The sequence below is a fragment of the Entelurus aequoreus genome, linkage group LG21 (genome assembly GCF_033978785.1).
Source record: "Entelurus aequoreus isolate RoL-2023_Sb linkage group LG21, RoL_Eaeq_v1.1, whole genome shotgun sequence".
NCBI lineage: Eukaryota > Metazoa > Chordata > Actinopteri > Syngnathiformes > Syngnathidae > Entelurus > Entelurus aequoreus.
The window spans coordinates 2,350,396-2,373,902 of record NC_084751.1 but is presented as its reverse complement, the minus strand read 5'-3'; the positions used below and the strand labels follow the sequence as shown (position 1 = coordinate 2,373,902).

At 39.6% G+C, this 23,507-nt stretch overlaps 1 protein-coding gene across 7 annotated transcripts in view; it reads left to right on the top strand.

Annotated features, from left to right (window-relative positions):
• Positions 1-23,507, top strand: part of arvcfa (ARVCF delta catenin family member a) — a 63,494-nt gene that overhangs the window by 16,564 nt on the left and 23,423 nt on the right. For 4 of the 7 annotated variants that reach the window (XM_062032195.1, XM_062032199.1, XM_062032196.1 and 1 more), the window contains exons 2-7: positions 7,019-7,192; positions 12,738-13,255; positions 13,321-13,799; positions 16,837-17,020; positions 17,140-17,257; positions 22,646-22,814. In XM_062032195.1, the coding sequence (XP_061888179.1) occupies positions 7,019-7,192; positions 12,738-13,255; positions 13,321-13,799; positions 16,837-17,020; positions 17,140-17,257; positions 22,646-22,814 (1,642 nt within the window). The remainder of the gene's footprint in view (positions 1-7,018; positions 7,193-12,737; positions 13,256-13,320; positions 13,800-16,836; positions 17,021-17,139; positions 17,258-22,645; positions 22,815-23,507) is intronic. The other 3 variants (XM_062032198.1, XM_062032194.1, XM_062032200.1) reach the window with 2 other exon arrangements.

Sequence of the window (23,507 nt, the reverse complement as noted above, 5' to 3'; positions counted from 1 at the left end):
CTCCAACATTTGTGGCACTAGCCTGGCGCCCCCTGATGGACGGCGCCCTGAGCATTTGCCTATACGGCCTATGCCACGGGCCGGCCCTGATCACACGGCTGCCAAAGGACAGGGAGACATGGCAGCAGCAACAACATTTACTTTCATGTTGAAGGACAAGTTCCATAGAGAATAATGACATAGAAATAGTCTGTTCCGGGGTCAAACTGTCACTAGCAAGTTTTAACGTTTTTAACTCAACAAACGTAAGGAGGTCACTTCGTCAACAACTGCAAAACGATACAACTCCTGTTGTGTAGAGGATCTTTGACTATTTCGCAGTAGGTACATAAAAACAGCGTAGTGCTCCTTAACCATGAAGGATCTTTGTCGATCATTGTTGAAGTCCGACATTAAAAGCAGAAAAATACTCTTGACATATCGAGGATCTTTGACTAGTAGATTGTTACAAAGAAGAGCACGCTCCTGTCATGTAGAAGATCTTTGACTAACTTTCTGCAGCAGTTCCTACTAGAGCAATCTTGTCTCAGAGAGAATCTTTGATTAGTATTATCTCAGTCGATTGTTACAAACACGAGCAAGCTCCTGTCTTATAGAGGATCTTTGCAGGAGGTTCTTAAAAAGAGCAGAGCGCTCTTGTCATATTATAGAGGATGTTTTTTACTTTTTTTTTATAGTAGGTCCTTAAAAAATTGAGGATTTTATTCTTATATTTTTTAAGTTGTACCTTTAAAAACAGAAAAGCACAATGAAGTAGAGTGATCTTGTTGTATAGAGGATCTTTGACAAGGCTTTTGAAGTAGGTACATAAAAACAGCATAGTGCTTCTTAACCATGAAGGATCTTTGTCGAACATTGTTGAAGTCCAAACTTAAAAACAGAAAAATACTCTTGACTTATAGATGATCTTTGTCCTAGCTCGTTACAAACAAGAGCATACTTGTTGTATAGAGGATCTTTGACTGGTATTTTCTCAGTAGATTGTGACAAATAAGAGTTTGCTCCTGTCATTTAGAGGATTTTTGACAAGTGTTTTTGCCTCAATTACTTAAAAAGAGCAACGGGCTCCTGTCCCATAGAGGATCTTTGACTAGCATTTTTGCAGGAGCTCCCTAAAAGAGGATCTTTGTCTAACATGTTTGATGTCGGACCTTGAAAATTGAAAAGCACTATAAAGTAGAGGGATCTTGCTGTATAGAGGATCTTTGTCTAGGCTTTCGCAGTAGGTACATAATAACAGCATAGTGCTCCTTAACCATGAAGGATCTTTGTCGAACATTGTTGAAGTCCGACGTTAAAAGCAGAAAAATACTCTCGACATATCGAGGATCTTTGACTAGTAGATTGTTACAAAGAAGAGCACGCTCCTGTCATGTAGAAGATCTTTGACTAACTTTCTGCAGCAGTTCCTACTAGAGCAATCTTGTCAGAGAGAATCTTTGATTAGTATTATCTCAGTCGATTGTTACAAACACGAGCAAGCTCCTGTTTTATAGAGGATCTTTGCAGCAGGTTCTTAAAAAGAGCAGAGCGCTCTTGTCATATTATAGAGGATGTTTTTTACTTTTTTTTTATTGTAGGTCCTTAAAAAATTGAGGATTTTATTCTTATATTTTTTAAGTTGTACCTTTTAAAAACAGAAAAGCACAATAAAGTAGAGTGATCTTGTTGTATAGAGGATCTTTGACAAGGCTTTTGAAATAGGTACATAAAAACAGCATAGTGTTTCTTAACCATGAAGGATCTTTGTCGAACATTGTTGAAGTCCAAACTTAAAAACAGAAAAATACTCTTGACTTATAGATGATCTTTGTCCTAGCTCGTTACAAACAAGAGCATACTTGTTGTATAGAGGATCTTTGATTGGTATTTTCTCAGTAGATTGTGACAAATAAGAGTTTGCTCCTGCCGTTTAGAGGATTTTTGACAAGTGTTTTTGCCTCAATTACTTAAAAAGAGCAACGGGCTCCTGTCCCATAGAGGATCTTTGACTAGCATTTTTGCAGGAGCTCCCTAAAAGAGGATCTTTGTCTAACATGTTTGATGTCGGACCTTGAAAACTGAAAAGCACTATAAAGTAGAGTGATCTTGTTGTATAGAGGATCTTTGTCTAGGCTTTCGCAGTAGGTACATAATAACAGCATAGTGCTCCTTAACCATGAAGGATCTTTGTCGAACATTGTTGAAGTCCGACATTAAAAGCAGAAAAATACTCTCGACATATCGAGGATCTTTGACTAGTAGATTGTTACAAAGAAGAGCACGCTCCTGTCATGTAGAAGATCTTTGACTAACTTTCTGCAGCAGTTCCTACTAGAGCAATCTTGTCTCAGAGAGAATCTTTGATTAGTATTATCTCAGTCGATTGTTACAAACACGAGCAAGCTCCTGTCTTATAGAGGATCTTTGCAGCAGGTTCTTAAAAAGAGCAGAGCGCTCTTGTCATATTATAGAGGATGTTTTTTACTTTTTTTTATTGTAGGTCCTTAAAAAATTGAGGATTTTATTCTTATATTTTTTAAGTTGTACCTTTAAAAACAGAAAAGCACAATAAAGTAGAGTGATCTTGTTGTATAGAGGATCTTTGACTAGGCTTTTGAAGTAGGTACCTAAAACCAGCATAGTGCTTCTTAACCATGAAGGATCTTTGTCGAACATTGTTGAAGTCCAAACTTAAAAACAGAAAAATACTCTTGACGTATATATGATCTTTGTTGTATAGAGGATCTTTGACTAGTTTTTTCTCAGTATATTGTGACAAATAAGAGTTTGCGTCCGTCATTTAGAGGATCTTTAACTAGTATTTTTTCAGTAGATTGTGACAAAATGAGAGTTTGTTCCTGTCATTTAGAGGATTTTTGACAAGTGTTTTTGCCTCAATTACTTAAAAACAGCAACGGGCTCCTGTCCTTTAGAGGATCTTTGACTAGCGTTTTTGCAGGAGCTCCCTACAAACAGATGAGCCTTCCTGTACTATAGAGGATCTTTGTCTGGCATGTTTGATGTCGGACCTTAAAAACAGAAAAGATCAATAAAGTGGAGTGATCTTGTTTTATAAAGGATCTTTGACTAGGCTTTTGAAGTATGTACATAAAAACAGCATAGTGCTCATTAACCGTGAAAGATCTTTGTCGAACATTGTTGAAGTCCGACGTTAAAAGCAGAAAAATACTCTCGACATATCGAGGATCTTTGACTAGTAGATTGTTACAAAGAAGAGCACGCTCCTGTCATGTAGAAGATCTTTGACTAACTTTCTGCAGCAGTTCCTACTAGAGCAATCTTGTCAGAGAGAATCTTTGATTAGTATTATCTCAGTCGATTGTTACAAACACGAGCAAGCTCCTGTTTTATAGAGGATCTTTGCAGCAGGTTCTTAAAAAGAGCAGAGCGCTCTTGTCATATTATAGAGGATGTTTTTTACTTTTTTTTATTGTAGGTCCTTAAAAAATTGAGGATTTTATTCTTATATTTTTTAAGTTGTACCTTTTAAAAACAGAAAAGCACAATAAAGTAGAGTGATCTTGTTGTATAGAGGATCTTTGACAAGGCTTTTGAAATAGGTACATAAAAACAGCATAGTGTTTCTTAACCATGAAGGATCTTTGTCGAACATTGTTGAAGTCCAAACTTAAAAACAGAAAAATACTCTTGACTTATAGATGATCTTTGTCCTAGCTCGTTACAAACAAGAGCATACTTGTTGTATAGAGGATCTTTGATTGGTATTTTCTCAGTAGATTGTGACAAATAAGAGTTTGCTCCTGCCGTTTAGAGGATTTTTGACAAGTGTTTTTGCCTCAATTACTTAAAAAGAGCAACGGGCTCCTGTCCCATAGAGGATCTTTGACTAGCATTTTTGCAGGAGCTCCCTAAAAGAGGATCTTTGTCTAACATGTTTGATGTCGGACCTTGAAAACTGAAAAGCACTATAAAGTAGAGTGATCTTGTTGTATAGAGGATCTTTGTCTAGGCTTTCGCAATAGGTACATAATAACAGCATAGTGCTCCTTAACCATGAAGGATCTTTGTCGAACATTGTTGAAGTCCGACATTAAAAGCAGAAAAATACTCTCGACATATCGAGGATCTTTGACTAGTAGATTGTTACAAAGAAGAGCACGCTCCTGTCATGTAGAAGATCTTTGACTAACTTTCTGCAGCAGTTCCTACTAGAGCAATCTTGTCTCAGAGAGAATCTTTGATTAGTATTATCTCAGTCGATTGTTACAAACACGAGCAAGCTCCTGTCTTATAGAGGATCTTTGCAGCAGGTTCTTAAAAAGAGCAGAGCGCTCTTGTCATATTATAGAGGATGTTTTTTACTTTTTTTTATTGTAGGTCCTTAAAAAATTGAGGATTTTATTCTTATATTTTTTAAGTTGTACCTTTAAAAACAGAAAAGCACAATAAAGTAGAGTGATCTTGTTGTATAGAGGATCTTTGACTAGGCTTTTGAAGTAGGTACCTAAAACCAGCATAGTGCTTCTTAACCATGAAGGATCTTTGTCGAACATTGTTGAAGTCCAAACTTAAAAACAGAAAAATACTCTTGACGTATATATGATCTTTGTTGTATAGAGGATCTTTGACTAGTTTTTTCTCAGTATATTGTGACAAATAAGAGTTTGCGTCCGTCATTTAGAGGATCTTTAACTAGTATTTTTTCAGTAGATTGTGACAAAATGAGAGTTTGTTCCTGTCATTTAGAGGATTTTTGACAAGTGTTTTTGCCTCAATTACTTAAAAACAGCAACGGGCTCCTGTCCTTTAGAGGATCTTTGACTAGCGTTTTTGCAGGAGCTCCCTACAAACAGATGAGCCTTCCTGTACTATAGAGGATCTTTGTCTGGCATGTTTGATGTCGGACCTTAAAAACAGAAAAGATCAATAAAGTGGAGTGATCTTGTTTTATAAAGGATCTTTGACTAGGCTTTTGAAGTATGTACATAAAAACAGCATAGTGCTCATTAACCGTGAAAGATCTTTGTCGAACATTGATGAACTCCGACCTTAAAAACAGAAAAATACTCTTGACATATATATGACCTTTGACTAGTAGATTGTTACAAACAAGAGCATGCTTGTTGTATAGAGGATCTTTGACTAGTAGATTGTTACAAAGAAGAGCATGCTCCTGTTATGTAGAAGATCTTTGACTAATTTTCTGCAGCAGTTCCTACTAGAGCAATCTTGTCTCCTAGACCTAAAGAATCTTTGATTAGTATTATCTCAGTGGATTGTTACAAACACGAGCAAGCTCCTGTTTTATAGAGGATCTTTGACTAACGTTTTTGCAGCAGGTTCTTAAAAAGAGCAGAGCGCTCTTGTCATGGAGAGGATCTTTGACTAGTAGATTGTTACAAAGAAGAGCATGCTCCTGTTGTGTAGAAGATCTTTGACTAACTTTCTGCAGCAGTTCCTACTAGAGCAATCTTGTCTCATAGAGAATCTTTGATTAGTATTATCTCAGTACAAATAGCAGAACACTTCTGTCATTTGGAGGATCTTAGACCAGCGTTTTCTCAGTTTGTTGTTACAAACAATTGCATGCTCTGTTATATAAAGGATCTTTGACATTTTTTTGCAGTAGGTCTTAAAAAGAGCAGAGTGCTCCTGTCAAATAGAGGATCTGTGACGTTTTTGCAGTAGGTCCTTAGAAAGAGCAGAGTGCTCCTGTCAAATAGAGGATCTGTGACGTTTTTTTGCAGTTGGTCCTTAAAAAGAGCTGAGTACTCCTGTCAAATAGAGGATCTTTGACGTTTTTGCAGTAGATCCTTACAAAGAGCAGAGCGCGCCTGTCAAATTCAGGATCTTTGACGTTTTTGCAGTAGGTCCTTAAAAATAGCAGAGTGCTCCTGTCAAATAGAGGATCTTTGACCTTTTTGGCAGTAGGTCCTTAAAAAGAGCAGAGCGCGCCTGTCAAATCCAGGATCTTTGACGTTTTTGCAGTAGGTCCTTAAAAAGAGCAGAGTGCTCCTGTCAAATAGAGGATCTTTGACCTTTTTGGCAGTAGGTCCTTAAAAAGAGCAGAGTGTGCCTGACCTTTTTGGCAGTAGGTCCTTAAAAAGAGCAGAGTGCTACTGTCAAATCCAGGATCTTTGACGTTTTTTGCAGTAGGTCCTTAAAAAGAGTAGAGTACTCGTGTCCAATAGAGAATCTCTGACGTTTTTGGAGTAGCTCCTTAAAAAGAGCAGTCAAATAGAGGATCTTTGAACTTTTTTGCAGTACGCCCTTAAAAAGAGCAGAGGGCTGGTGACAAATAGAGGATCTTTGACGTTTTTGCAGTAAGTCCTTAAAAAGAACAGAGTGCTCCTGTTAAATAGACGATCTTTGACATTTTTTGCAGTAGGTTCTTAAAAAGAACAGAGTGCTCCTGTCAATTAGAGGATCTGTGACGTTTTTGCAGTAGGTCTTAAAAAGATCAAAGCGCCCCTGTCATACGCCGTAGAGGATCTTTGACTGGTGTTTTCTCAGTAGATTGCCCGAACAAAAGAGCGCACCTGTCACACAGAGGATCTTCGTGTGGCGTCTTCGCGGTGGATGCACAAAACGGGTATCATAATCCATAAAACAAGAACGTGCGAGCTCAAGACAAAAATGGAGTGGAAAAAGTGTTACACAACAACATCGTTGTCGCTTTCTCTTTTCGGCTTTTCTTTGGCACAGCCGGCTGCTCCCTGCAAAAAAAAAGAAAAAGAAAAAAAGAAATGTCATTTTGACTCGCGATCAAAAGAGAGAAAAGTGCTCGCACCAACTTTCCCAAAGTGCCCACGAAGGACGCCTTGATTGCTTTCTGCACTGGAAGTGAAACAATCGTAATGGTTTCGCTTTTTAAAACAACAACACTTTGTGAACGTTTTATCAGTCAAATTGCAGAACGCCTTTGTGCTGACCCGCCATCTTTAAAATGCTGCTGAGCTGTCATCCGTCATCTGTGTGTGTGTGTGTTTTTGTGCATGTGTGTGTGTGTGTGTGTGTGTGTGTGTGTGTGTGTGTGTGTGTGTGTGTGTGTTAGGAGCAGAGCTCAGAGGGGCCTCCTTCATTGCCGCTGTCCCAGGAAGCCAAACACCAGGTGACGGTGGAGCAGCCGTCCGCCAACGACGAGGTGGACACCTCCAGCGCGTCGGCCATGACGTCCACCATGGACAGCTCCACCGAGGCCGACACGCCTCTGCAGACCGACACGGAGGTGCTCGCCTTCTTCATCGCTCCTTCTCTCACTACATTCCATTACATTGCTGACCCCCGCCCTAAAGGCCTACTGAAATGATTTTTTTTTTCAATTTAAACGGGAATAGCAGATCCATTCTATGTGTCATACTTGATCACTTCGCGATATTGCCATATTTTTGCTGAAAGGATTTAGTAGAGAAAATCGACGATAAAGTTCGCAACTTTTGCTCGCTGATAAAAAAAAAACCTTGCCCCTACCGGAAGTAGCGTGACGTCACAAGCGGTAGTGCTGCTCACAATTCCCCGTTGTTTACATGGAGCGAGAGATATTAGGAGCGAGAAAGTGACGATTACCCCATTAATTTGAGCGAGGATGAAAGATTCGTGGATGAGGAACGTTAGAGTGACGGACTAGAATGCAGTTCAAGAGATATCTTTTTTCGCTCTGACCGTAACTTAGGTACAAGCTGGCTCATTGGATTCCACACTCTCTCCTTTTTCTATTGTGGGTCACGGATTTGTATTTTAAACCACCTCGGATACTATATCCTCTTGAAAATGAGAGTCGAGAAGGCGAAATGGACATTCACAGTGACTTTTATCCCCACGACAATACATCGACGAAGCTCTTTAGCATGAGCTAACGTGATAGCATCTGTCTCAAATGCAGATAGAAACAAAATAAATTAAAGCTGCAAGCAGCGTTGGTCGGGTCCGCATCTTTGGCTGGTGCTAGTCCTAATTCCATTTCACGTTGTCATTATAGGGTATTGTGTGTAGAATTTTGAGGACAAAAAAGAAACAATTCCATTTCCGCTTGTCATTATAGGCAGCGGAGCAGCATCAGCGCAGCGGGTCTTTGAAGGCTCGTAAAATCAAAACCGTAGCACTTATCATAACGCTTTCGTCAACTTTTAATCAGAAGGGTTCAATCCCTCTCCTGTAGTAGTTTGAAGCCAAAACGACAAACGCGCTCAGAGGAGATAATGTTTGATGTTTGGTGACCGCTTTTTAAAAAAAATGTGTTTTGAAACTTCCTGTTGATTTTTGCTGAAGGATGTCAATCGATGAAATGTAGGTCTAGGTGAGACCTACATAGAAGTATTTGTTTCATGTCTCTAAGACGTTCCTACCGGAAGTTACAAGCAGTTTTGTCTGAGTTTTCCTCTGAGGAGCAGTTTTTTCTCGGTTTTTTTCAAAAATTATGTAGAGCACAATTGTGAGTTTTGGGGTTCGGTTTTTTTTTAGATCTTAAATTCCACCAGTCCCGCTGTGTGTAAGAAGTTTGGTGAGTTTTGAAGTATTTTAAGGGGGTCAAATTAGAGGTCAAGGACGTAAAAAGGAGTGTTTTTAGTAAATTTTTGTCTAAAATGGGAAATTGCCAACTTCCTGTTGGTTTTTGCCCGAGGATGTGAAATTATGAATTGTAGGCCTAAATGAGACATACATACTGGTTTTTGTTTCATGTCTCTACGACCTTCCTAGTGGGAGTTAGAGTCAGTTCTCTTCCTAGGGGGCGCTAGAGCGCAATTGTGATTTTTGGGGTTTGGTTTTTTGACTATGTGGTCTGGACTTCTTTTCGAAAAACAAATTTAAACCTTTCGCTTTGATTGTCTATTTTTGGTCCTCAAATTCATCATTCTTCGCCATGCAGAGCAGACGGCATCTCCACGATGTTGTCCAGTTTGCAATTCAGTCCAATATCACAAATGTCTGAGTGTGAGGGTGTCCAAACTTTTTCCACTGAGGGCCGCACATTGAAAAATCAAAGCTAGCAGGGGCCATTTTGATATTTTTTATTTTAAAAACCAATACAATATATGTATAAAAAATATACATTTAGGTTTCCACTCAGGCTTGATCCCGGGGACCCCAAAGGGTTTTGGTCCAAAAAATATAAAAAATGTGTCATTATTCAGTATTATTATTTGTGTTATTATTCAAGTTTTTAAATCTCTAGATCAACATTAGGTCTGTCAATATAAAAAATTTTAAAGATTTAAATTGTATGCTCTTTTTGCCAAAGAAAACCCTTTTTTTTAATGAAAAAAACACAAAATATGCAATATTTTCACCCAATTAAATTTTTAAGTGGGATATTTGAGATTATATAATAATTGGAGCCTTAAAAAGGTCAATAACTCATAACACCATTGATTTTAATTCATTATTATTTTTTTGAGCAATGACACTTAAAAACTAATCACACTAAAATTGTAGGGCATCCAAAAGGGTCCTACTCATTAAAGTGTTAAAAAATAAATTATAATTTTTTTTTTTTACTGTTTATTTTTAACACAATAATCTCTAGATCAGGGGTCACCAACGCGGTGCCCGCGGGCACCAGGTAGCCCGTAAGGACCAGATGAGTAGCCCGCTGGCCTGTTCTAAAAATAGCTCAAATAGCAGCACTTACCAGTGAGCTGCCTCTATTTTTTAAATTGTATTTATTTACTAGCAAGCTGGTCTCGCTTTGCCCGACATTTTTAATTCTAAGAGAGACAAAACTCAAATAGAATTTGAAAATCCAAGAAAATATTTTAAAGACTTGGTCTTCACTTGTGTAAATAAATTCATTAATTTTTTTACTTTGCTTCTTATAACTTTCAGAAAGACAATTTTAGAGAAAAAATACAACCTTAAAAATTATTTTAGGATTTTTAAACACATATACCTTTTTACCTTTTAAATTCCTTCCTTTTCTTTCCTGACAATTTAAATCAATGTTCAAGTAAAATTTTTATTTTTTATTGTAAAGAATAATATATACATTTTAATTTAATTCTTCATTTTAGCTTCTGTTTTTTCGACGAAGAATATTTGTGAAATATTTCTTCAAAAGTATTATGATTAAAATAAATAAAAAATATTCTGGCAAATCTAGAAAATCTGTAGAATCAAATTTAAATCTTATTTCAAAGTCTTTTGAATTTATTTTAAAATGTTTGTTCTGGAAATAATGATTTGTCTTTGTTAGAAATATAGCTCGGTCCAATTTGTTATATATTCTAACAAAGTGTAGATTGGATTTTAACCTATTTAAAACATGTCATCAAAATTCTAAAATTAATCTTAATCAGGAAAAATTACTAATGATGTTCCATAAATTCTTTTTTTAAGTTTTTCTCTTCTTTTTTTCGGTTGAATTTTGAATTTTAAAGAGTCGAAATTGAAGATAAACTATGTTTCAAAATTTAATTGTCATTTTTTTCGTGTTTTCTCCTCTTTTAAACCGTTCAATTAAGTGTAAATATCATTAATTATTAATAATAACATAGAGTTAAAGGTAAATTGAGCAAATTGGCTATTTCTGGCAATTTATTTAAGTGTGTATCAAACTGGTAGCCCTTCGCATTAATCACTACCCAAGAAGTAGCTCTTGCTTTCAAAAAGGTTGGTGACCCCTGCTCTAGATCAACTTCAGATCTATCTGTCAATTATACGTTTTATTGTTGTTTATGTTTTTTGTTTGTTCGTTTTAGGCCCTTCTTTTAAAAAAAAACAGCTCGTTTTTTTACATGGCAAACACAAAATATGCAACATTTTCCCCAAAAAATATCTCAAAATATTTAATGTGACGTAATTGGAGCCTTGAATAGGTCAATAATTCATAATGACATTGATTTTGATTCATTATTATTTTTTAAAGAAAGAAACAGCCTACATGGCAGCTTTGTGTGATTAGAGTAAACATTGCTACATTTTCTTGTTACATTTCACCTGTTTGCTCTTTAAATAGCACTTTTAATGTTTTTTATTTTTTTCAATCGTATTTATAAAATGTGCCGTGGGGCCGTTAAAAAATGACCTGCGGGCCGAAAATGGCCCCCGGGCCGCACTTTGGACACCCCTGCTCTACTCCAATCATTTATTATATTACTTTGAACGGCTTTTTTTTTTTGATTGATTGAGACTTTTATTAGTAGGTTGCACAGTGAAGTACATATTCCGTACAATTGACCACTAAATGGTAACACCCGAATAAGTTTTTCAACTTGCTTAAGTCGGGGTCCACTTAAATTGATTCATGATACAGATATATACTATCATATATACTATCATCATAATACAGTCATCACACAAGATAATCACATTGAATTATTTACATTATTTACAATCAGGGGTGTGGAGGGGGGCGGGGGGGCGGGGGGGGGGGGTAGGATATGGACAGCAAGTAGTGAACATAGAGAGAGAGAGAGAGAGAGAGAGAGAGAGATCAGAAGGCATAAGAAAAAGTATCTGCATTTGATTGTTTACATTTGATTATTAGCAATCCGGGGAGGGTGTTAGTTTAGGGTTGTAGCTGCCTGGAGGTGAACTTTTATTGCGGTTTTGAAGGAGGATAGAGATGCCCTTTCTTTTATACCTGTTGGGAGCGCATTCCACATTGATGTGGCATAGAAAGAGAATGAGTTAAGACCTTTGTTAGTTCGGAATCTGGGTTTAACGTGGTTAGTGGAGCTCTCCCTGGTGTTGTGGTAATGGCGGTCATTTACGTTAAGGAAGTAGTTTGACATGTACTTTGGTATCAGGGAGGTGTAGTGGATTTTATAGACTAGGCTCAGTGCAAGTTGTTTAACTCTGTCCTCCACCTTGAGCCAGCCCACTTTAGAGAAGCCTGCATCTGCCAATTTGTCGACACACCCGGGCAACTTCTTCTCCAATCAGCAGGTGTCCTGTTATCGTGATTCCGAATAGGTACTGTAGATATCTTCAACATCCTCGACTGAAAGGGTCGGCAGCCACGCGGCACTCCCGGAGTCCACCGTGTGTCCAACAACAACCGTTCCGTCAGGACAGGCAGGTTCCCTTGAACCAGAGATCTTGTCAATTTTGCTGAGAGGCCAGTTGATCAATTCTCAGATGTTGGAGAGCAGTGCAAACAGAGGCTGTAAGAAAGTTAAGAGAAGAAAAAACGAAGAAGCGAACAGGAGAGATCAGGCAGAAGGGAAGTAAACTCGTCCGGCTACGATGAGTTTAATCCAATTTAGTCCCAACTTTTGAAATCACTTCACTTTAATTTAGTTCATTTTGGTTCTATTCAAGTTCAGTCCACTCTTAACTTCACTTTACCTCAATTCATTTCACTCCGTCTCACACTGAATGAATTCAAATACAGTTTAGGGAGTACTTAACAACAATCACTTGAGGACACAAGCCAAGACAGGTTTTCACGAAGACGTTTGAGGTGAAGGCGATGAAGAAACAGCAGATAGAATTATTCACTTCAGTCTCTTTGTAAGCCAACGTGTTCACTATGAAAGCTGAATGTAAAGCAGACAGCCTGATGTGCGATCATGATACCTTGACTTTCTCATTATACCCAAACATTGACTTTTTCCCAATTAAGGGAAGTCATTAGTCTTTGGCAGGAAGTGAGGATTCATTAATGAAGGGTAGAGCACACTGCCAGAAAATGATAATGATGATGATAAGTGATCATGGCTATGGGAACTAAGCAGGACGACCGTGCACTTTAATTGAAAAATGAAAGTAAACATATTCTTCTTCTTGTTTGGCCTTGAAACGTAACAAAGAGTTTTTGTTGTCCACGGTCATAGGAGTTAAAGGCTGTGGAACAGGAAGCAGAACACGGCCCAGAAGAGTTGCAGCAGGAGAACCTTCAGGCATCAAACGTACCAGAAGGGGATCAAGACAACCCCAACATAGAAGAACCACTTCCTGAGGCAAACACTGAATCTTCTCAGTCATCCAACAATCCCGCAGCTCAGTCTGGTGAGCCTCTACAGGTCCCTTTGGAGAACCAGAGCCGAGTGTACTCCATCCCAGAAGGCTACCGAGCAATGGGAGGGGATTTACGGTACGGGAGCCTCTCCCGTGGCAGCACTGCCCTTCATGGCTATTGGCCAACGAAAAACTTCCAACCCGGGGCACACTACACTTTGCCCTTCCTGAGGGACAGCTATGCTCCCACAATGGCCGACGACGGGAACCAGTCAGAAAATCCTTTAGACGTGAGGAATGACCACCCGGCGGCAATTTACGCTACCTTGGGTGGGGTTCACCCCTTCAGACCCATCACCACCATGGAGCTGCTCAGAGAGCCTTCCAGAACCAGGTAATAAGACTGACCAGAGAGACTGCATCAGCATTTGCTAACTTTCTATTCTGTTCTTTCTCAAGAGGTGGCTATGACGACGCCTTCATGGCCCAGCTGGAGGGGAACCTGAACCCTTTCTTCCAGGCCATGTGCCGAGCTCAGACCCTGCATTTCCCCCACAAACGCAGCAGCATGGTCAGCCTGGACAGCATCCGCAGGGACCCTCGCTGGAGGGACCCCAACCTTCACGAGGTCATCGCCATGCTCAGCCACCCGATGGACCCGGTCAAGTCCAACGCCGCCGCCTACCTGCAGCACCTGTGCTATGAGAACGAGCGCATCAAGCAAGAGGTGCGCCAGCTGAACGGTGTGCCGTCCTTGGTGGACTTGCTTGACCACCCTAAAGCCGAAGTCCACCGGAAGGCCTGCGGAGCCTTGAGGAATATATCCTACGGGAAGGACCACAACAACAAAATGGCCATCAAGAACTGTGACGGCATCCAAGCTTTGGTCAGACTACTGAGGAAGTCGAGCAGCATGGAGGTTAAGGAGTTAGTCACAGGTTTGGATCCATATTGTGATGTTTTCTTCTTGTTTCTCTAAGATATCTTTACCAAACTTGGCACACAGCTTCAGGGAACTGGCATACACATGTCTATCAAATTCGATCGAAATCAGTCGACAAACATCTGAAACATCTTTGCGGAATGGAGCTACAGTATGTACCAGTCAATGACCTACCGTATTTTCCGGACCATAGGGCGCACCAGATTATAAGGCCCACAGCCGATGAATGGTCTATTATTGATCTTTTTCCATATATAAGGCGCACCGCATTAAAGGAGTCATATTATTATAATTTTTTTCTAAAATTGAAAACACTTTCTTGTGGTATACATAACATGTAATGGTGGTTCTTTGGTCAAAATGTTGCATAGATGATATTTTACATATCATCTTCAAGCCGCTTTCTGACAGTCGCTTCCGGATGCCGTTTTACGTGGTTCACCTTCGGCAGCGTCTTCTCTCCGTCATATTTGTTGTAGCGGTGTAGCGTGCAAGGACGGGAGTGGAAGAAGTGTCAAAAGATGGAGCTAACCGTTTTAATGACATTCAGACTTTACTTCAATCAATAACGGAGTAGCATCTCTTCATCCGGAAACAACAACACCATAAATTTGTCCCGTGAAAAACCGTCCGACCGGAGCTCTCTAATAACTAAAGTTCCTTAGGTGAATAATGTAAACTCACTACACCGGTATGTTTTAGCGCTGTCATGACGAGTTTACTGACAGATATAAGTAAGAACTTTACACTACTTAATATTAGAAATGGCAACAGCGGAGAATGAATGTCCCATAACAAGAAGATAGAGAAAAAGAAGAAGCTTATCGACTACGGTGTTGGCACGAACTACAAAGGCGAACTTGCGCAATTTTTCAGGATTTATGTAGATCCCAAATACAGATCAGCAGGTACCAGAAGGTAAGAAAAGTTGCTGTTGCATGATATTGCGAAACAAAACGCCAGATAATATGTCTTACCTTATACACACACCATAATAATACTCATATGTTGAAGCACAAGCGGTGCGGCTTCATAGCTTACCAAAGTCGTACTAAAAGCTTTTGATAGATTTTTGAGCGCCCTGTGTAATGTTCTATATTTTCAATGGAACATATAAAATGTTGGTGTTTACTTGAGTCATATTGCCATCATAGTGCCGTCTACACGTATCAATGCCAATGCGCTTGTGTGTGAGCCAGCGTCCTGTGGTCAGTGACAGGATTATTTTGAGTATTTTTTGTTTATTTGCAAGGTGGTGGCTATTATTAATAACTGGTGGGAGGAGTGATCACATTAATTATACTGCATGACACGTCTACGTTTCCAATGTCAATGTGCTTGTGTGTGAGCTAGCGTCCTGTGGTCAGTGACAGGATTATTTTGAGTATTTTTTTTTACTTGCAAGGTGGTGGCTATTATTGTTAACTGGTAGGAGGAGTGATCACATTAATTATACTGCATGGCATGTCTACGTTGCCAATGCCAATGTGCTTGTGTGTTAGCTAGTGTCCTGTGGTCAGTGACAGGATTATTTTTAATCTTTTTTTTATTTGCAAGGTGGTGACTATTATTAATAACTGGTGAGAGGAGTGATCACATTAATTATACTGTATGACACGTCTACGTTTCCAATGCCAATGTGCTTGTGTGTGAGCCAGCGTCCTGTGGTCAGTGACAGGATTATTTTGAGTATTTTTTTTAATTTGTAAGGTGATGGCTATTATTAACTGGTGGGAGGAGTGATCACATTAATTATACTGTATGACACGTCTACGTTGCCAATGCCAATGCCAATGTGCTTGTGTGTGAGCTAGAGGCCTGTGGTCAGTGACAGGATTATTTTGAGTAGTTTTTTTTATTTGTAAGGTGGCGGCTATTATTAATAACTGGTGGGAGGAGTGATCACATTAATTATACTGCATGACACGTCTATGTTTCCAATGCTAATGTGCTTGTGTGTGAGCTAGCGCCCTGTGGTCAGTGACAGGATTATTTTTAATCTTTTTTTATTTGCAAGGTGGTGACTATTATTAACTGGTGGTAGGAGTGATCACATTAATTATACTGCATAGCACGTCTACGTTTCCAATGCCAATGTGCTCGTGTGTGAGCCAGCGTCCTGTGGTCAGTGACTGGATTATTTTGAGTCTTTTTTTATTTGCAAGGTGGTGGCTATTATTAATAACTGGTGGGATGAGTGATCACGTTAATTATACTGCATGACACGTCTACGTTTCCAATGTCAATGGGCTTGTGTGTGAGCTAGCGTCCTTTGGTCAGTGACAGGATTATTTTTTATCTTTTTTTATTTGCAAGGTGGTGATTATTATTAATAACCGGTGGGAGGAGTGATCACATTAATTATAATGCATGACATGTCTACGTTGCCGATGCCAATCTGCTTGTATGTGACCTAGAGTCTTGTGGTCAGTGACTGGATTACTTTGAGTCTTTTTAATTTGTAAGGTAGTGGCTATTATTAATAACTGGTGGGAGGGGTGATCACAATAATTATACTGCATGACATGTCTACGTTTCCAATGCCAATGTGCTTGTGTGTGAGCTAGCGTCCTGTGGTCAGTGACTGGATTATTTTGAGTCTTTTTTTTTTATTTGCAAGGTGGTGGTTATTATTAATAACTGGTCAAAGGAGTGATCACATGAATTATGCTGTATGACACGTCTACGTTGCCAATGCCGACGCGACTGTGTGTAAGCGAGCGTCGTATGATCCGTGACTGGATTATTTTGAGTCTTTTTAATTTGCAAGGTAATGGCTATTATTAATAACTGGTGGGATGATTGATAATTTTTTGTTATACTGTATGACAGACACATCTGTTTCATGTGCTAATGCGACTATGACAATGTGCTGTGATCTGTGACTTGAATATTTCGAATCTTTCTAGTGTGCAAGGTATAAGCTGTTATTAATAACTGGTGGGAGGAGTGATCTGTTGCAGGTTATTAAAAAACAACGTTGCCTACAGCCACTAGATCGTCATTACCATGTTCTTGTTCCCCCCGTGTAGGCACTCTGTGGAACCTCTCCTCCCACGAGCCTCTAAAGATGATGGTCATCAACCACGGCCTTCAAACGCTCAACGACGAAATCATCATCCCTCACTCGGGCTGGAGGAAAGACCCTGGCGACCCGTCTAAGCGCCACAGCGCCGAGTGGACCACCGTCTTTAAGAACACGTCGGGATGTCTGAGGTAACCTTGGCCGCCCGCTGCAGGACAATAAACGACAGGGATTGTTAAATTCTTTACTGGTGATGGACGAGGTGTCCTCTTTTTTGTACTTTTGATGAAAGATGATGTTGTTGCCGTAGAAACGTCAGCTCGGACGGAGCCGAAGCTCGACAGCAGCTGAGGGAGTGTGAAGGACTGGTGGACGCTCTCCTTCACGCTCTTCACTCGGCGGTGGTCAACAAGGACACGGATAACAAGGTTGGTCGTCACACCGCGGGGTTTCTTAATCATTTTACCAGGGTGTGTGCCATGTTTTTGTTTCCTGGTGATTGTTGTGATGAGGGAGACGCTTTCTGAATGTCCTGCAATCCTGTTTCCACGCCAGTGTTGTGGCAACCAGACGAGCGCTACCCCTCAGCTCAACCTCCCTTAGGTGAGGTGGTGTTTAGCGAGTTGAAACAGATATCAACAGCGCCTCCGCTGGTGGCAGACTAATGAAACAATCACTCGAGCGGACTCAGCCAAAGTAACGTTGCAATTTTCCACAACTACAAAGCAAGTATGCTTGGTAAAGTAAGGCTCCACTTGTCAAGTTCAAACACTGATGACATCTATTAAACAAGACAAGAAGCAAAGAATCAAACAGAGACCGAATTCAATTTGGACTCAATTGAGGAGAGTCGCTTGTACACTGTACCCTTCGACAGTATCTCAGCACGCTCTGGCGAAAGATTGTACTCCTCCTTCTTTATTTGACTTTCTCCGACCACATGACCATAGCTGCTTTCAGAGGGAAGTGGGTCGTAAACAGCGTTGCTTTTAGTTACCGAACAGTTCAAAAGAAGAGGTCGTAAGATAGTTCAAAAAGAGGTCCATAAAATAGTTCAAAAAGACGTTCGTAAAACAGTTCAAAAAGGAGGTTCAAGAAGAGGTCGCCTGGAGGGGAGTCTGGTCCTGCTTCTTCTCCGTTTTGAAGTCCTTGGGTTAGAACAATATCTTTCTGTTGATTACCATACATGAAAGACAACAGAACACCTTCATTTTGCTTCCCCCCCTACACATTAAAGTTTTACGAGCCTTACTCTTGGTAGGTTCCAAAGACCGCTTTTGTCTTCTCACCAGACACTCAATGTAACACAACGTTTTTGTGATAACTTACAAACAATTATTCTAACACCACTCTAAAATGTGCTCGCTTGATGCTACTTTACATCGGATGTGCCATAGACAGACTATCAGCATTAGCGATTTTACATGGCAATTTGAGCAACTCCAAATTTGCTAATGCAAGATAGGCTCCAACGACCCTGTAAGGGACAAGCGGTAGAAAATGGATGGATGGATGGAACTACAACTAAGATGAATCATTTAAACAGTTAAACATACATACAGTCAAACCACTTTGTAGGGTGCAACAAAACACATTTATTAACAACATTTATTAACACACACAAAAGTTAAAAAAAATTGGTACCGGTATCGGTTCACATGTGAACGGTATCAAACGCCTGAACGCAAAGTAAGGCTCCACGCCAAAATGTGCTAGCTTGATGCTAATTTACATCGGATGTGCCATAGACAGACTATCAGCATTAGCAATTTTACATGGCAATTTCAGCAACTCCAAATTTGCTAATGCAAGATAGGCTCCGTAAGGGACAAGCGGTAGAAAATGGATGGATGGATGGAACTACAACTAAGATGAAGCAACAGTTAAACATACATACAGTCAAACCACTTTGTAAGGCGCAACAAAACACATTCATCTTCATAAAAAAGCTACTTCCTGGTTACACATCATACCATAAATAACCTATACGGTACTGCCACCTAATGTGTTGGATATGCAACTGCATTGCAAATAAGGCGTAAATGTATAAGAAAACAAGATATAACGACTGGACTGCACAGTAATCATAATGAGCTATTTTTTAAATGTTACATTAAAAAAATGTATAATCCAAAAATTAACATTTATTAACACACACAAAAGTAAAAACAAAATTGGTACCGTTGAGTACCGGTATCGGTTCACATGTGAACGGTAGCAAACGCTTGAACGCAAAGTAAGGCTCCACTCCAAAATGTGCTAGCTTGATGGTAATTTACATCGGATGTGCCATAGACAGAATATTAGCATTAGCGATTTTACATGGCAATTTCAGCAACTCCAAATTTGCTAATGCAAGATAGGCTCCAGCACCCCCCGCGACCCTGTAAGGGACAAGCAGTAGAAAATGGAACTACAACTAAGATGAATTATTTAAACAGTTAAACATACATACAGTCCAAACACTTTGTAGGGCGCACAAAACACATTCATCTTCATAAAACAGCTACTTCCTGGTTACACATCATACCATAAATAACCTATACGGTACTGCCACCTAATGTGTTGGATGTGCAACTGCATTGCAAATAAGGCTTAAATGTATAAGAAAACAAGATATAACGACTGGACTGCACAGTAATCATAATCAGCTATTTTTTAAATGTTACATAAAAAAATATATTATCCAAAAATTAACATTTATTAACACACACAAAAGTAAAAACAAAATTGGTACCGTTGAGTACCGGTATCGGTTCACATGTGAACGGTAGCAAACGCTTGAACGCAAAGTAAGGCTCCACTCCAAAATGTGCTAGCTTGATGGTAATTTACATCGGCTGTGCCATAGACAGACTATTAGCATTAGCGATTTTATATGGCAATTTCAGCAACTCCAAATTTGCTAATGCAAGATAGGCTCCAGCACCCCCTGCGACCCTGTAAGGGACAAGCAGTAGAAAATGGAACTACAACTAAGATGAATCATTTAAACAGTTAAACATACATACAGTCCAAACACTTTGTAGGGCGCAACAAAACACATTCATCTTCATAAAAAAGCTACTTCCTGGTTACACATCATACCATAAATAACCTATACGGTACTGCCACCTAATGTGTTGGATGTGCAACTGCATTGCAAATAAGGCTTAAATGTATAAGACAACAAGATATAACGACTGGACTGCATAGTAATCATAATCAGCTATTTTTTAAATGTTACATAAAAAAAAAAAAAGTATTATCCAAAAATTAACATTTATTAACACACAGAAAAGTAAAATGGTACCGTTGAGTACCGGTATCGGTTCAAATGTGAACGGTAGCAAATGCTTGAACACAAAGTAAGGCTCCACTCCAAAATGTGCTAGCTTGATGCTAATTTACATCGGATGTGCCATAGACAGACTATTAGCATTAGCGATTTTACATGGCAATTTCAGCAAAACGGGCTTTTCCATTGACACATTTTTAGATCTAGCCAAGTACGCTTCCGTGTGTGAACCGTGTCTCTGTGTATGAACGCTTCATTCAGTCATGCCTGCCAGACAAAACACGGGGCTCATCATCGAGGCCGTCCACTCGCTTCCTGCACAGAGGACTTCCTCGTCACGTCTCAGCGATTTATTCAGTGTGTGTGCCTTTTGTGTGATTTTTTCCCCTTTTGACAAGTTTTGTCTATTTTGCTAACTCAATCTGAGTCCCCAAAACAAGCGTGGACAAGGTGGAAATACCTGTGAGGGGGAGAAAAAGACTGTTTGCGAGCAGTACTATACAGTATAGCAGTCTTTTTCAACCACTGTGCCGCGGCACACTAGTGTGCCGTGGGAGATTATCTAATTTCACCTTTTTGGGTTAAAAATATTTTTTGCAAACCAGTAATTATAGTCTGCAAATGATGTGTTGTTGTTGAGTGTCGGTGCTGTCTAGAGCTTGGCAGAGTAACCGTGTAATACTCTTCCATATCAGTAGGTGGCAGCCGGTAGCTAATTGCTTTGTAGATGTGGGAAACAGCGGGAGGCAGGGTGCAGGTAAAAAAGTGTGTAATGCTTAAACCAAAAATAAACAAATGGTGAGTGCCCCTAAGAAAAGGCATTGAAGCTTAGGGAAGGCTATGCAGAACCAAACTAAAACTGAACTGGCTACAAAGTAAACAAAAACAGAATGCTGGACGACAGCAAAGACTTACTGTGGAGCAAAGACAATGTACATCCGAACATGACATGACAATCAACAATGTCCCATGAAGGATGAAAACAACTGAAATATTCTTGATTGCTAAAACAAAGTAGATGCGGGAAATAGCGCTCAGAGGAAGACATGAAACTGCTACAGGAAAATACCAAAAAAAAAGAGGAAAAAGCCGCAAAAATAGGAGCGCAAGACAAGAAGTAAAACACTACACACAGGAAAACAGCAAAAAAGTCCAAATAAGTCATGGCGTGATGTGACAGGTCCTTACAGTACACCTACTTTGAGACAAGAGCTATAGTGATGCATGCTTGGTTATGCTTTAAAGTCATATCCAACAATTGCGACAACGACTTTTTACTGTCAACTGGTTTTTGTTTTTTAATGATTTCTGCTTGTGGTGTGCCTCGGCTGAAAAAAGGTTGAAAAACACTGCAGTATAGGATTCACATTAAGGACCTGGTTTGGGTCGCTCCTGATTTCATCTCTCAATTCTGGAAAAACCTGTGAAAAAAATCTACATTAATAACATTCAACATAAGGAAATGTGCACTATAGGATTTTGTCAAACACTCGTTGGGCGTCTCTTTTTTCAACACAGTGCCATCTGGTGGCTAAGGTGGGACACCACCAATGTTTTTGTCCTCATTAAGAGGAATGTTTTGATGGTGGAACGGTTGAAACGGGTTGAAAAATGTGGAAGGAGTAGTCGCGGGGAAAAAAGGGTGGAAATAGGGCTTTGGAAAACCAGGAATTCCGGAAAATCCAGGAAATTTTTTATTTTTTTTAAAAGGGTACTTTGAATTTCCAGAATGGTGGAATGTGTTGAAGGTGGAATGGTTTGAATAGGATGAAAAATGTAGAAATGGTGGAAGTTTGGAAAAACGGCCAATTCATTTTGAATGGGGAAAAATGTCCCGTCTAAACTGGGAAATCCGGGAATTTTTGGAATTTGTCAAGGCTGAACAGTTTGTAATTGGAACGGTTTGAATCGGATGAAAAATGCGGAAGGCAGAGCGCGCCAAAATGGAGCGTTCACACACTAAATGATGTGTTTATTTTGTTTAGATTTCAGATGGGATTTGATTTTGTGCGCGGCATAAACATGCTGTGGGCAGAGGACCCTTGAGCAGTGCGCAACTGCGCAGGCGCGCACCTTAAAGGGAACGTTGGACACCACTTATTTTGCCCCCGACACAAAAACAATTCTACTGCATGATGTTTTTTTTTTTTTTTCAATGAAGCTCTTAGTGTAGAATAGGTTTGCTGGTAAAAGATGGAGTCCGTGTGTGCAGGGAGGGGGAAGTGTCACATCTCATTGCGGTGATGTTGTTTTGGATGCAGCCACTGGGTGGGAGCAAATGTTAAAATCCTGTTGGCTGCAAGTCAGGAAGCATTACTTTTATGTGTCATTAAAGCTTCACACTCCATCACGTTAATTGAGACTGCGCCAGAGCTGCCAAATGCAATGTGATGCGCCTCTCTGCACACACACAGGCACACAGGCACACCCACGATATACATATTCATATTACCCAGCTTGAAATATTCAAAAGGGCAGTTTAATTAATGAGATGTGTCATTGATGATGCTTCACCCTTCCTTCATTATCTCCCGTTTAGTCGGTGGAGAACTGCGTGTGCATCCTGAGGAACCTTTCCTACCACGTTCACAAGGAGGTCGCGGGAGTGGAGCGCCTCCAGGAGCCTGACGTCACTCAGCTGATGAGGTCAGTGGGGCCTCACAAGAAGAAGAGCGAGCCCGACTGCTTCGGAGGCAAAAGACCCAAAGGTGTGTGCGTTATTAAATGTATCACATGACGTCTGATGAATCGTGGCAACTTTGATCATCGCGGCTTGGGGTTGCCTTGTTATTCCGGGCCTGCACCGTGATTCATTTGCAGGACTGCAGGGGGTCATCCTACGCAATAGGGAAAAAAAAAAGAAAAAAAGAAAAAAGTATAACAGTCATTTGTCAAGAGGCTCAAACTTTTTGGGAGCTATGGAAGAAGGAACAAAAAGAGAGAAGCGACTGACTCATCCGGAAGATAGCAGAGTAGAGCGTAAAAATAATAGGAAAATATACGAGCAATTAAAAAAAAAACAGGCTGGAGATGAGATGAGGCAGGGAAAATCAATATGAAATATCATTAGGTAACAAATGGAGAATAATGTGTGCAAAGCTATGTGGGAGTTTCACTTCTTTGCCTATACTTTTTTTTTTTAAATAAAATAAATGTTTAGATTTATTTTTGGATTTTTTCCCCAATACTCAACAATCCATCGGATAGGTTAACAAATTTGTATTATTATCTTCATTTAAAAAAAAAAAATCAAAAACAATCAAATGCGTTTTTTTATTTTATACATAAACATGTTATTCATTGTTCATTTAGTTTGCAAATATTTCAATGACTTTCTGATATTATATTGAACATTATTGTCATTATTACTGCTTATTTAAAATATTTTCATTTTATTTTAA